Raw genomic sequence first — 13,640 nt, 5'->3', positions numbered from 1 at the left:
CCAGAATTCCCATTGTGTTGTACCCACTCCCCAGAATTGTATCTCACGTGTCCCTTTTTTTTTTTTTTTTTTTGCAATCCAAGAGCTTTATTGATGCAGCAGGCACTTCACAATGAAACAAAACTAGTAGTCCAGCTAGTCCTTTGATTGTATGTATGAAGTCCCCTTTCAAATAAACATTTCCCCCCACCCAGAAACCAGTCAATTTTGTGTCTGCTGAAGCCACAGCACCTCTTCTTTTAAATAAGCAATACACACAGGATTTAATTACCTCTCCCCTTACAGTAATAAGAGCAGAATTTCTGCCTTCTGCTTTACCTTTAAACAAGGGATCAGACTGTCTCAGCTCCTATATTTGATAGAACACAAAGTAGTACTTACTCTTTCCCCCAACCTTTAAAATTAGAAGCATTCCAGAGGTTTCCAAAGTTTCAGTAGATTGCAGTGTCTAGAAAGATGGACCAGTGTCACTTCAGCTAATTCTTTCTTCTGAGTCCAAACCTGTTCATCTTGGTTCAAGTTAATAGTCTTTTAAACAGTCTTTCTTGCTATAAGAACTCTTGCTATGGAACCTAGTCCACCTACTGCTAGTGCCTTTTCATGCCATTGAAGTAATAGTGCACTGCTATTTTCACGTGTCCCTTGGTTACTGGTCTAGGAAACGGCGATGATAACTTGCAGTGTGTTATGAGAATAAATTCATTAATGATTATGGGGTGCCAAGATATTAAGGTGATGGGGGCCATTTAAGAAGCAAGCTAGACATTGACAGATGTTAAGTGCAGGCACTATATGGATTCGATCCTGCAAGGTGTTAAGCACTCTGATCCGCATACAGCAAAGCATTTAGCATGTGCCTCCTTTCAATCATGTGAGCAGTTCCATTGCTGGATTGGGGCCAGAGAACTCATTACCTTTCAGGATCAAATCCTATGTGCATATACTTGTGTCTAGTATACAAAAGTCTCAGGAACATATATTTGGAAGCAGGAACATACATAAAATAAATACGTGCTTGTTAATGTAGATATGGTGAAATATGTATTAAGGACTACTTCCAAATAGATAACATCTTGTCTTAAACATGCTCTTTAAAATACTCCCCTATGGTTTGCCATACAACGTTGACCTTTGTTTAAAGACCACATATACCAGGCAATGGATTTTTGCTGGTGCCTTGGTGGTGATTTAAGACAGATTTTACTAAGAGAAAACCAAAACAACCCCCACACACACACACCACTAAAGGTAGATATATATATTTGACAAAAAGGCATTCCTTTAAAACTACAGGGGAAAAAAAGACAAAGTAATTCCACTAGGTTTTCTTTTTCCTTTTTTGCATATCAACTTTCCAGAAATAAACATCAGATAACCATTCACAGGGATATACACTTGGAACCATAACATTTTCAAATTATTTGAAGTTGTAATGCCAGTTTAATAAAGGCCCATAAAATTATCACATTCTTCTTAATCGATTGCAAATGCTCATAATTACCCTGACGCTGTTTTTAGCTGCCTGATGACTATCATATTCTCAAGTCTGTCTCTAGACAGTCTTAAAACTGTTTATTACTCATTTGGCTACTTGCCAACTTCTGGCATTCTCATTTACTTCACTGTGCCTCAATAAACATATAATTAATTCAAGCTTATTATTGAACTGGTTTTTTTTTTGTATTCATACATAGGGATAAAGAAAGGAACATATATTCTTCACTCTTGCTTTTGGGAACTTTTTGTTTTGGGAATTTTTTTAACAACCAATTTTTCCACTGGATACAGCGCTGATTTCTGAGATATATATTGGTCCATTCTGGATTCACTCTAGTGCAGAGTTACTGAGGTAATTCAATCACTGTAGTGGTTTATGCCCAGTGAAGAACTATGATTATAGTTTTAGTTTTGCAGTTGAAAAACAGATGGGGGAATACTCTGAAGAAATGATTCTAGATCCAGATAGGAAGCAGGTGCTGCAGTAATGTTTGTTTTATTTTCATTTAATACTGGAACAGACAAAGCACTGGAAGGTTTACTATAACAAAAAATGCTGCTTTGGTACTGGAGATGTTTTTTACACCTTTCATTTCTATACTGGAGGTTAATTTAAGAATCCAATTGTATATGTTGTCAAAATGTCAGCACGCACTGATCTAGCACCACTGCAAGTATACCAGTAATGAAACACTGTACCAAAGTTTCACAAACACATAAGGCATTCTCCTGGCATGCAGCATTTACAGTCAATTCACACAAGCAAAAAGGCTAAATGATTTAAAATGTTAAAGCTAACATTTTCAAACCTGGGTGCAAGTTAAGTACCTAAATAAAAGTTACCTCATTTTCAAAGGTATTTGAGCATCTGCAGCTTCCACTGAGTTCAGTGGTTGCTGCTCGGTGCTCAGCACTTCTGGGAATTGAGCTGGGTGTTTAGGAGCCTGAATATAGTCATAGGAACTTAACTTTAGGCACTCATTTTTTTAAAATCTTTCCCTGACTGCTTAAAGTTAAGCTCCCAAATCAATATCTAGATTCCTGAATAAGTGGCCTGATTTTTGAAAGTGGGAGCTATTGAACTAACTACCACTTACCTCAGTTTAATTGTGTTAAACCTGGTGAATTTAAATTGCTATGCTTGAGCCTACAATATCTATCATCATCAGAAAGGCTAAATAGTTTTTAAAACTGAAAAATATATTAACTTATTCCTGGAAAAAGAGGAAAGGAGAAAAAACAAAAAAGAGAAAAGGGATATTTTTAAAAAGAAAATGCAGGCAATTAAAAATATGCACCAGAAAATTTATGAGCAGAGTGGTTGCATTAAATACATAAACTATAAAGAACTTTGAAGATAAGTTAATTCCACTTTAGTAAGTAATATAATAAATAAAATATATAGAAGGCCTGGCTGGCACACGCTCCACCAGAAGACGTGTTTTTTTCTTCTGCATGAAGGGAGACATAGAACACCTGCTCTTTTAGAAAGAGAGTTCCTGCCTAGCAAGATCAACTTTCTTTGGCTACCAACTCCACTGAAGTAAAAATAAGCACACAAACCAGTGAAAGTCTTTTAATAAAGATGATGGGGCTCTTAGTATTCAATAAGTTAGTGTAGGAATAGCTGAGCAAATAATTCCTAGTGGATAATTCATCCAATGAATCCAGTTTTGTTTACAAATTGTCTGTGAGCAATTTACAATTTGCTCACTTTTTAAATTCAAATGTAGTCACTAAATATGTCTACTAATATCTGTTGAAGTTTAAATTGTTTCTGAGCATTTCCATGCACATATTCACTAGATAAGCAATCTTGCTTGGATGCACAGGTCTCATGTTCCAGTTCCCTAAATGGAGAGTAAGCTCTTGAGGAAAATAATCATTTACCACAGAAACTGTATTTCTTTGAGATGATAGCCCATATGGTTCTACACTTGTAGAAGATACTCATCTGCAGCATCTGAGCTTAGGAGTGTCCAGTAAGCAATTTCCATTGGGACCAGGAAGACCCACGTTCTACCAAATCCCAGGATCCAGAGAATACAAAAGGGGGTGTAGCCCTGGGCCTAACTGTCCTTCAGTTCCTTCTGCTAATTCATAAATCTGCAACAACGATCTCATAACTGGGGCGAGTGGGGAGTGTGCAGACATATTAGCAATCATTTTGAAGAACTGCACATACAGATATTGTGATTGTTGTATCCCGGGGGTGCAGTCTGGGAACTATTGGAACTGCTGTGCCCCTAACTATTCAGCTGGGTTGGCCACTCTTACACTGCTCTGATGATGACACCCAGCCAGCCTCTCCAGGCCCTGTTATCACCCGACACGACAGCAGGTGGCACCACACGCCCAACTGAGTCACCTGAATGCTTTACCTAAGCCACTCATGGACTAACAATGGAGGCCCAGCCGATTTCCCAGCTGGAGTATAAACCCAGAATTATGCTGTTTTGCACTTCACAGGGATTTGTGCGGTGCAAACTCATTAATTAATCCACTTTGCCCTCTATGTGGGGAAGACATGCACCAAGCCATTCACGGAATTGAAATTTTCCAAACACTTCAATCAAAAACACACTGGTTAAGATAAAACATAAAATAAATTTATTAACTACAGGAAGATAGATTTCAAGTGATAACAGACAAATCAAAGCAGGTTATCTAGGAAATTAAACAAAATCACAAACTAAGACTTATACAAACTAGATAGGATTTGAATCAGCAATATCTCACCCTGACTGATGATACAAACAGGCTTACAGATTCTTTAGGCACAATCTATGTCTGCTGTGCAGCTTGGGTCCCCTTTCCAAGTCCTTTGTCTTCCCGAGGTCCTTTGAGGGGTTGAGTTGTGAGGGAGTGAAGACAATCATGATGTTACTCCTCATCTTTTATAGGTTCTTCCAGCTTGCTGGAAAGTCTTTGCATATGACGTGGGGGATCCGCCCCCATTGGCCAAACATTCTCCACTTCCTCTGACGACTTGTGCTAGTGGATTCTTCCCTGCATGGGTGTTGATGACAGCAATTAACACTGTCTGACTACTCCATTATTGTAGCTGAAAGGCTGGTTTTGGGTATTTCCAGCCTCACTTCAGACTTTTGTAACTTACACATAGCAAGATTTCATAACTTCATATACAGTGATAGCACATACTATCCAATGTTTAATGCTAATGTTTAGCAGATCAAGACTTTTAGAATGATACCTCACAAGTCATACTTTGTACACAACATATCATAATTATATGATAGTGGTGAATATGGGGGTGCCAGGGTGTCACAATAATTATTTTTTCTTCTAGAAATGACACATGGATCCCCACTTTTATGATTATTAAGAATCATCAATGACCTTAGAGGAGATTGGTCTGAGGCATTAATTCTGAGTAAAGGTGTGTAGCCTTCCACATTTCAGTTAAGATAACATAGTAAAGGCATGGTATGGAAGCTGTTTTAGGTCCAATTGAATGTGCCCCAATACCTAGAGGTGACTTCAGGTTTACCAGGCTGGAGCTGGCAAAGATGCAGAGTCTCATCCATTTGAGCAGCCTTGAGCTGAAATAGATTTGATTCCTAGTCTTATCACTATATGCTGTAAAAGGTCTGGGATTGTTTTGGTAGTGTGTAAACAAAAGGTGTCTGAAGTATGAAGCCTAACTTCTCCTGGTTTTGAGTGGTGTTTGAGAAGCAACGCAGACAAACTAAAGGCCAGAAAATTGGAGATTACTTTAGTTAGGAATCACAGGTGAGGACAAAGGGCCACCTTATCCCTGGGAGGAACAATGTAGATGACAATGACCATCATGACTTAGCTCTCACTAACTTCTGGGTTGATGTTTTAAGATGTGGCCTTCACTGTCTGACAAAGGTTCGTTAGCTTTGAAAGAAAAAGGTCAGATCCCACTAGAGAGAGAGTTTGTACACTGAAAGGACTATGGATCCATTGAATTTGGGTAGGCATAGTGAGAGCAAAAGTTGTCAGTCCATGCATCAGAAGGTAGAAAGTCAAAATGGCAGCCAAGTGTACTCTGATCAAGCTCAAAGATAGTTTTTACCATATTAGGTGCAGTAAATAATCCAAAATGAAAGGCCTACTTCCTCTGACCGTCCCAGATGGAGAATCTTTTCCAGGTCATTAAATAGGGTTTACTTGGTACAAAGCCTCTTGCTGTTTGACAGGAGATTTTGGGTTTCTTCAGAACAGATTTCCCTTGCAAGAACTATCTTGCCACTAATGATTGCTTGGCTGGCATACCGCTGCTTACCTGGGGCTGGGGAAGGATCAGTAGCTGCTCTAAAACCACCACTGCCAGCAATTCAGGGACCTTCTTAGACTTTCAGACCATGTCTGGTTGGTGCCATGAGCCTATAGTACTCCATAGGTAGCCCTGGCAATAATAACTCCTGCCCACCCTTAAAAGCAAGGGAAAAGGACAGGATGAGATAGAGCAAATTCTGTGTACAATAATGTGATACTGTTAATATCCTATATCTTATAACCTACTGGAGTAGAGTGAACATCATTTTTGGATGCCAGAAAGATTCCCCCACTTGCAAAGGTATAAAGCTCCTGGCCAAGATTTTAAAATATGAGTACATTAAATTAATCAAATAGGAGCTGCTGGGTGCTCAACACCTCTTATAATCATGCCACTGACTGAGTTGCCTATAGATAATAGGAGCCTAATTGAAAGCATCTATTTTTAAAACTGTGGCTCCTATTTCTAGTCCTGCAAAACTGTGAAATATCAAACCTTAAACTAGCCACTCATCCAGGACTAAAGAGTGCCATTCCTAGGCCATGTGCTAGTGTAGTTTTTGGAGAAATATTGTATGCTTTGGGGGAAAGAAGCACTCCAGTTAACAGCAAATTTTCAAAGCTTCTCACACGTCTGGAATGTAAGATTTAGTCACAAAGGTAGAAAAACAGTCAGGCAGTCAAGGGTACATGGTAAATGCAATTTATCATATGAATAGCTGCTGTACAAGCATGGTATATGACTGTTTTGGGGGGAGGAGGCATTGTTCCCCCCCACTTTATATAAGTTCAGGTAGGAAATGCTACACTTTGGGATTAATTCCAGGTCCCATTCAATTTTATTTTTCTTCTTTCCCTTGTCTCCTTTTCCCTTTGTATCTTCCCTGTCTGTCTGTCTCTCCTCCCTCCCAGTTAAAAGGCAGAGAAACTAAGGAAAATCTAATATCAATCAACAACATGGATGAAAACCAAGTACTCAAGTGTCTGGAAATTCAAAGGTTAAGGTCCCTATTGCAACACTGATTCAGCCACATATGTAGTATTATCTATTCCTGTTTTCCTTGTTAAATATGAACTGTAATGGATTTAAGTTTATTATTGATATATACCACAAAACATACAATATATGCACTGAGGCTGAAGAACTGTTGCAACAGAAACTTTAATTTAGTTGATGGGAGCTGGAAGAAAAATGTTTAGACAAAACAAAATATTTTCTAAAAACTTTGAAGATGTTTCCATTTCATTGGTTCAAAATGGAACAATTTTCATTTTTAATTTAAAAAATGAGTCTTCAAATTTTAGAATTTGAAATTTTTAATCCCCCTCCCCGCTTTTCTCCTTCCTATAGTAATATGCATAATGTTCAGGGTGTGGTGTAGAGATTGTTTTGTTTTTTATTTTTATTTGTTGTTGTTTGGCAGTAGTGTCACTTACCCTTTTTCCTTTCTTTCCCTTTTTCTGCTCTGTGACTTTTCAAAACTTCTTCAAATACATTTTGAGTCCTGTTTTGTAGACCACAGAAATTTGGATGGTACAATCAAATATGTAAGCTCCTGAACGTAAGCTTATCAACAGTGAGCCTGAATTAATGCATTGTCCTTTGAGGTTAGCTCATCATTAACCAAAATATATTTCAATTAATGCTCTCATTCATCTCCCTAACACCAATGGAAAAAATCAGAATAGGGTAGTCTAGTAGTTTGGTTGGTTTGAGGGTTCTTTGTATTACAGATACAGATGGGAGGGAACTGCATTGATGTGAGAGTAGGGTGAAAGAGGAGAGAGAGTGTGTTGTTGAATCATCATACTAAACATCATTGCTCACTTCAGCTTAAATCCTAACTACATTAAAAAATATCAACAACCTTCTAGAAATATGGATATTTAGCTGAACACTTGAAGTAGAACTGAGACTTTTTCAGATTCCAACCTGAGCTATGCCTTTGTGGTGTACAGTACATATCCATAATTAATAGGCTCCTTCATTGCAGCCATCACTGTGTAAGAAAGGATTACTGCGGTAGATAAGTAAAGCTTTCTTGATAAGAATTTGAACAGCATCATATGTTATACAACTGCTTTCCTCATCAGCAGTACAAACAAAATAGTCTTTTGAGTAATCAGCCAGTGAATATTTATGACAAGTGCATTCACCTTTTCTGCAGCAGCTGAATCAGGTGATATTTTTCATCTGGGCAGAATGTGAGGTGGTTTTGAGATCTAAAATGATACTACAGAATGATGGGTTAATGACTATATACCACCCTGGGAAAACTAAATGCTCAATTAGGAGCCATGATTACCGTATAATTCTCTTTTATCTCTAGTAAAATGTCAGAAGCAAGCAGGATATAGTTTTATTATCATTATCAGGTAGTATAATCTCTCTATCAACCAGAGCTGGTCTGATTATTCATTGTGAATGCAAACTTTGTATCCATTTCTGAATGTACTTGTTTTTCATAGGTGAGGATGAACAATTTTCAGTCTCTAGATAGTTGATGTTTGCTATTTATTTTTCATGGTGTAATTGATCAACTAAGTTACATAATATTGGTTCTGCTATCTGATAGGATGAGTGCACCCTTTTAAACCAGTGATTGACTAATGATTAATAGTAAACTGTGAATAACAAATAGCTGATACATTGTTGGGGTGAATTTTCAGAAAAATAGTTTTGTGGTAAAGTTTATTAAACTTCTGGGATATGTGATTTTTCTCTGCAACCTGCTGGTTGACTTGGTACTAATGAATCCTGGCAGTCCATGCTATGCACTGGAGTACACAGATATATTAACAAACCTGGCCAAGGCTTTCAGATGGTATAAATCAGTCTAACTCCATTGAAACTATGCTGATTAACACTAGCTGAGGATCTGGCCCTTTGTACTTTATTCAATTATTTAATAATGTCTTTATCACTGATATTCCTCCTTTTCATTTGCATTCTTCCAAAACTTTGGTTGTGTTTTGAAAGGTAAGGTTGGGTAGCTGGTAGGCTGAACTTTAAAAAACCCTGGATGCCACCAAATAACAGAATGCCCTCCAAATTGCATAAAATTTGCACTGCTCATTCAAACAATATCATTAAAAGTTTGACCTAAGTAAAGTTTTCCTTGGCCTTTAAAATAACGTTTTTTCATAATGATAATCTCACTGATTTCTTAACGTACTGCTGGTAGCCATTATCATCTGATTGAGATGCAGATGAGTTGGTTTTCTCACTCTGTCTGCATCAGCACTAGAGATTTTTTAAATAGCTAGCAGTTAGGTCAATGGAACTAATTTCAGATACACAGTTCCTCGAACATGGTCTCATGAACAAAGCAATTGCACACTAAAATGCATTAGAGAGAGACTCAAGGGGTGGGTCTACACTACCAAAATTAAGAGCTGTAATTCATCACCGATAAATTACAGATTTGGGCTTGCACTATGGAGCTAAATATAGCAGCAAGCGGGTGGGTCTCAGAGCCCATACTCCAGCCCAAACAGGAATGTCTACACTGTTATTTCTAGCCCCATAGTGCAAGCTCCAAAACCCTATATATATATTTTAATGTAGATGAATCCTAAGTGATTTGCCCAAAGTTGTATAGGAAATCTATGGCAAAGCTGGGAACTGAACTCTGATCAGAGTCCAGTCCTAACATTTAAACACAAGGTCATCTCTCCTAACTTAGTAGTTGAGATTAGCTAATCGTATCTGCACTCTTACTAACAGTAGCTAGATTTTAATGTCTGGGTGATTGGGAAGAGTATTTCCAAAAGGAGAACCCTTGATACAGGGACTCACTTCTTGGATTCTTTTAAAAGAGCCAGAGCTGCTTGACGTTTGACACATGGTATTCCACCTATTGCATTTTTTGCCTGGAAAGAGATGTCATGGTGAGTAGCATATCTGTTTCTTTACAGGTAGGGTTTGACTTCGTGACTTATCATTGACATTGAAGAGCTGATTCTATATTCATGTAACCTTGTGTCAAATGTGATGGTTGTATTTTAAAAATTTAATATAAATATTAGTGACACAGGGGTGGAGAGAAGGCAGTAATGCTGGGTCTAGTCCAACGACTGTAATGAGGATTCTTTATATTGGTGACAATAGATAGCTGTCCTACGTTCTTTACAATGACCAAAGATTTGATTTAAAAAGAAAAATCTCATTTCTAGTTGTCTGGCTAGCAAATGCAGGATGAAAATCACTTGTGCAACAAAAATTAACAGCTCTGTGTGTGCCTCTGCTGAGACATCTGCAGCAGCAGCCACTTACCAGATTTCTATGCAGAAGGAATTTACCCATGGAAAACAGGGTTCCATGGAACAATGTAGAAATATCCTACTATCAGATAGTTTATGCAGGAAAGATGAATTGACACTATCCATTCAATGGTAGCACCTATTCTTTGGCATATTTTTCAAAGAAGATCATCTCTAGTGACTAGAGAGCTAAAACACTGGAATCAACAATCATCATAATTTTGTAGCACTTACACAACAGTTTTCATCTGGTGGTCCCAAAGTGTTTCATTAAGATAGGTAAACTTCATTATTGTCATCCTCCTTTTACAAATGGGGCAACTGAGGGACAAAGACATCAAGAATTTACCCAACATTGTACAGTTTATCAGTAGCAAGGTAAGGAATAATACACAAATGTCCTTACTCTGTCTCTTGCCCTATCCATTAAATGACACTGTCTCCCTAGATGTGTATCAAGGTGCCACCATGCATAGACTGAAAGTTCACTGAGAAGAATAATCTTATCAACAAAGAGCATCCCAAGTCTTAATGTCCACTGGGTCTGTTAATATTCAAGATATTGAATTGCTTTGTTCGATTAATAGATTTTTGAAGGCCAGAAGTGAGTCCTGTGATCTAGTCTGACCACCTCATAACACAGATTAGAGAATTTCACTCAGTAATGACAGCATCAAGCCCATAACTTCTGGTTAAGCCAGAACATAAGTTTTAGGAAAACAGAAGTTCTCCCACTCATTTCTGTCTCTTGAGTGGGTGAGAGGAGCCCATGGCCATTGGTATGGAATTGAAAACTGACAAAATTTGTCCTAATTTAGGCCACATATCTCCAGGTATTCTCATGGTATATGTAGATACCTGAGAAGGTTTAAATAATTTAGTGCACTCCTGGCCAATCTTTATTCAAAAATTTCCTGTCTAACTGGCTGTTAAGTAACCCAGAAACATGGTAAATTTGTAAAACTTTAAAACTCAGGCGTTAAAGCAGGAGCAGCTAGTTTATCATTTGCATAAAACTAGGCATGCTTGTAACAGTTCAGATAATCTTTTTGCTTCTTAAATTGGCATTGAAGTGCCAACAAAAAAACAAAAACAGAAAACCCTTAACATCCCTGATTAGACTGAATTTAATTTTCCCAATTTAGACATTAAATAGAAGCTGTAATTAGCATCTGACGATGTTTTGGAACTTTATTTTTAGGATGTGCATGTACTTTATCAGTGTTAAACCATTCTTCAAATATTTAGTAATATTTCAAACACTGCTGACTTATCTATATATAAATAGTGTGGTTGCAGCTATGGATTCCTAAAATGGCCTCCTGGTTTGCTGTATTTTACTTGCAGAGGATCAACTCGTGGAATATTAATGTTTTAAACAAGCTTGCTCCCAAGCCTGGCTCTTTTAAATAACTTATGTGGATTATTTAGATATGTGACTGTTCTATGGCTGCATTGCATTACATTTCATTTTAAACTGTCTAAGGACTCTGCTGTCTCTGAAGCCAGGCAGCCATTTTGTGCTCAGGTAAGTAGAGATTCTCACAAGGGAGAGAGACAGTGTTCTCTCATTGGGGACTATGTTTATTCCTTTTTGTTCTTTTGCAGCAAGGTGTTGTTTAGCGCTGTGACACTCCAAAACTTTTTATATACTGGGTAGGTATACCATAATTCAAAGGCAAGTGCTGAAGACTTTTTTAACCATAAGGTCCTATAAACTCAAATAGCTGATGGGTATCCAGTGAGCATTTAGCACATAACTAAATGAAAGGATATTGTTAGGCTGAGGGAACTGGGATTATTTAGTCTGCAGAAGAGAAGAATGAGGGGGGATTTGATAGCTGTTTTCAACTACCTGAAAGGGGGTCCCAAAGAGGATGGATCTAGACTATTCTCAGTGGGACTGGATGACAGAACAAGGAGTAATGGTTTCAAGTTGCAGTGTGGGAGGTTTAGGTTGGATATTAGGAAAAACTTTTTCACTAGGAGGGTGGTGAAGCACTAGAATGGGTTACCTAGGGAGGTGGTGGAATCTCTATCCTTAGAGGTTTTTAAGGTCAGGCTTGACAAAGCCCTGGCTGGGATGATTTAGTTGGGGATTGGTCCTGCTTTGAGCAGAGGGTTGGACTAGATGACCTCCTGAGGACCCTTCCAACCCTGATATTCTATGATTATTGGAAAAGGAAGAGGTGCAGATACTGTAGACACACTGACTTAAGCAATTACAACAAAAGATAAACATGAACAACTCATTCTTAGGAAAGGTGTACACAGAATGAGCCAGCAGGCTCCATTACAATTCTTTGTGTATGAAAAAAATATAATTTATGTATTTTGTTTTCATTTTTATTTAAAGCTAAACACAGTCAATGGCCGTTGTGCCTACCAAGAAACATATTATGGTTGTGTTTGATTTTTTTTTAAAGGAAGTAAATTTATGTACAACTTGGACCCAGCTTTTTGCTAAATAGCTAATGTAGTTAAGTTTAGGAATTCAAAAGTATGTGCTTCTCCAAGGACAGTTGTATTATGGTGATAACATTACTTTCAGTCTCCAACAAAAGAAACAAAGAAAAGCACTGTATGTTGCAGTCTGATAACTTAGCCTCCCCTTCTCTGCATGTGTCATTTAGTATGAAACTGCTCTCGGAGATGTTAATTAGAATCTGCTCTCGGAGTGTTAATTAGAATTGGAAAAAATATGGTGATTGAGTGAGGAAATCAACTGAAAATAATTAAGTACTGTTTTTAAGTGATTCTTTTTGACACTAACCCATTCATAAAATTATTCCCACATTTTATCACGTTAGGACATACCATGAGCATAGCTCAGAAAAAGTTGAAATGAATATTAAGTTAGGGTGGCCTTCAGGGATCTACCCAACACTGAGTAGAATACCTTTTCAAGATAAACAGAACAGTGTTTTTGTCTCTGTTCTATATACAAATTAGCATTTTGATGGGCTTTTGATGTTCCTAGATATTCGTGGAATACAAGAATTTTTGGACAAAGTATCCCAGCAGGGAATGGATGTAGCACTGCAGAAGGTAGAGAATAACATCAATAAAATGATCACAGGACTCTTTGCCACCATGCGAATAGAAGAACTGAACCGCTACCGGGACACTCTGAGACGGGCCATTCTTGTAATGAACGCATCAACAGCCAAGTCCTTCATTACAGAGGTAAGTGATCAGCAGTGTTAATTTTCTTGTACCCTCTATGCCCCCAAGTTTGTTTACTGAAATTTAAAAATACTTTATCGATGAATAATTTTACCTGACGTCTTATAAGATACAGTAAATAGATTCACTTTATGTGACTTCTTGTAAGAATAAATACTTCAGAATGTATGCTTGATTCCCTCTTAAAAAAAACAAAACCCAGCAACATAAAACACTTATTAATGATGGTTTTATGGTTCATATGAGTGCATCCAAAGGAAAGTATACCTGTGCCCCTTGTGAGCAATATATTACAAAAAATACAAGAGAAATATCTTTAGAACTCTTATTAATATTCATATCTGTTGTACTGTTAATTCCCTGCTCATCTCATTTATTCCTTAGCATCCACTTTACTGCTGAAAGTAGCTATATTTTTATTTAATTAC

General features: G+C 37.6%; 1 protein-coding gene across 1 annotated transcript in view; it reads left to right on the top strand.

Annotated features, from left to right (window-relative positions):
• Positions 1-13,640, top strand: part of GRID2 (glutamate ionotropic receptor delta type subunit 2) — a 1,091,344-nt gene that overhangs the window by 599,799 nt on the left and 477,905 nt on the right. The window contains exon 4 of the mRNA XM_030564822.1: positions 13,007-13,212. Within this exon, the coding sequence (XP_030420682.1) occupies positions 13,007-13,212 (206 nt within the window). The remainder of the gene's footprint in view (positions 1-13,006; positions 13,213-13,640) is intronic.

The sequence above is a fragment of the Gopherus evgoodei genome, chromosome 5 (genome assembly GCF_007399415.2).
Source record: "Gopherus evgoodei ecotype Sinaloan lineage chromosome 5, rGopEvg1_v1.p, whole genome shotgun sequence".
Lineage (NCBI taxonomy): Eukaryota > Metazoa > Chordata > Testudines > Testudinidae > Gopherus > Gopherus evgoodei.
The sequence above is the reverse complement of the archived record's forward strand: the minus strand, read 5'-3'. Positions and strand labels throughout refer to the sequence as shown.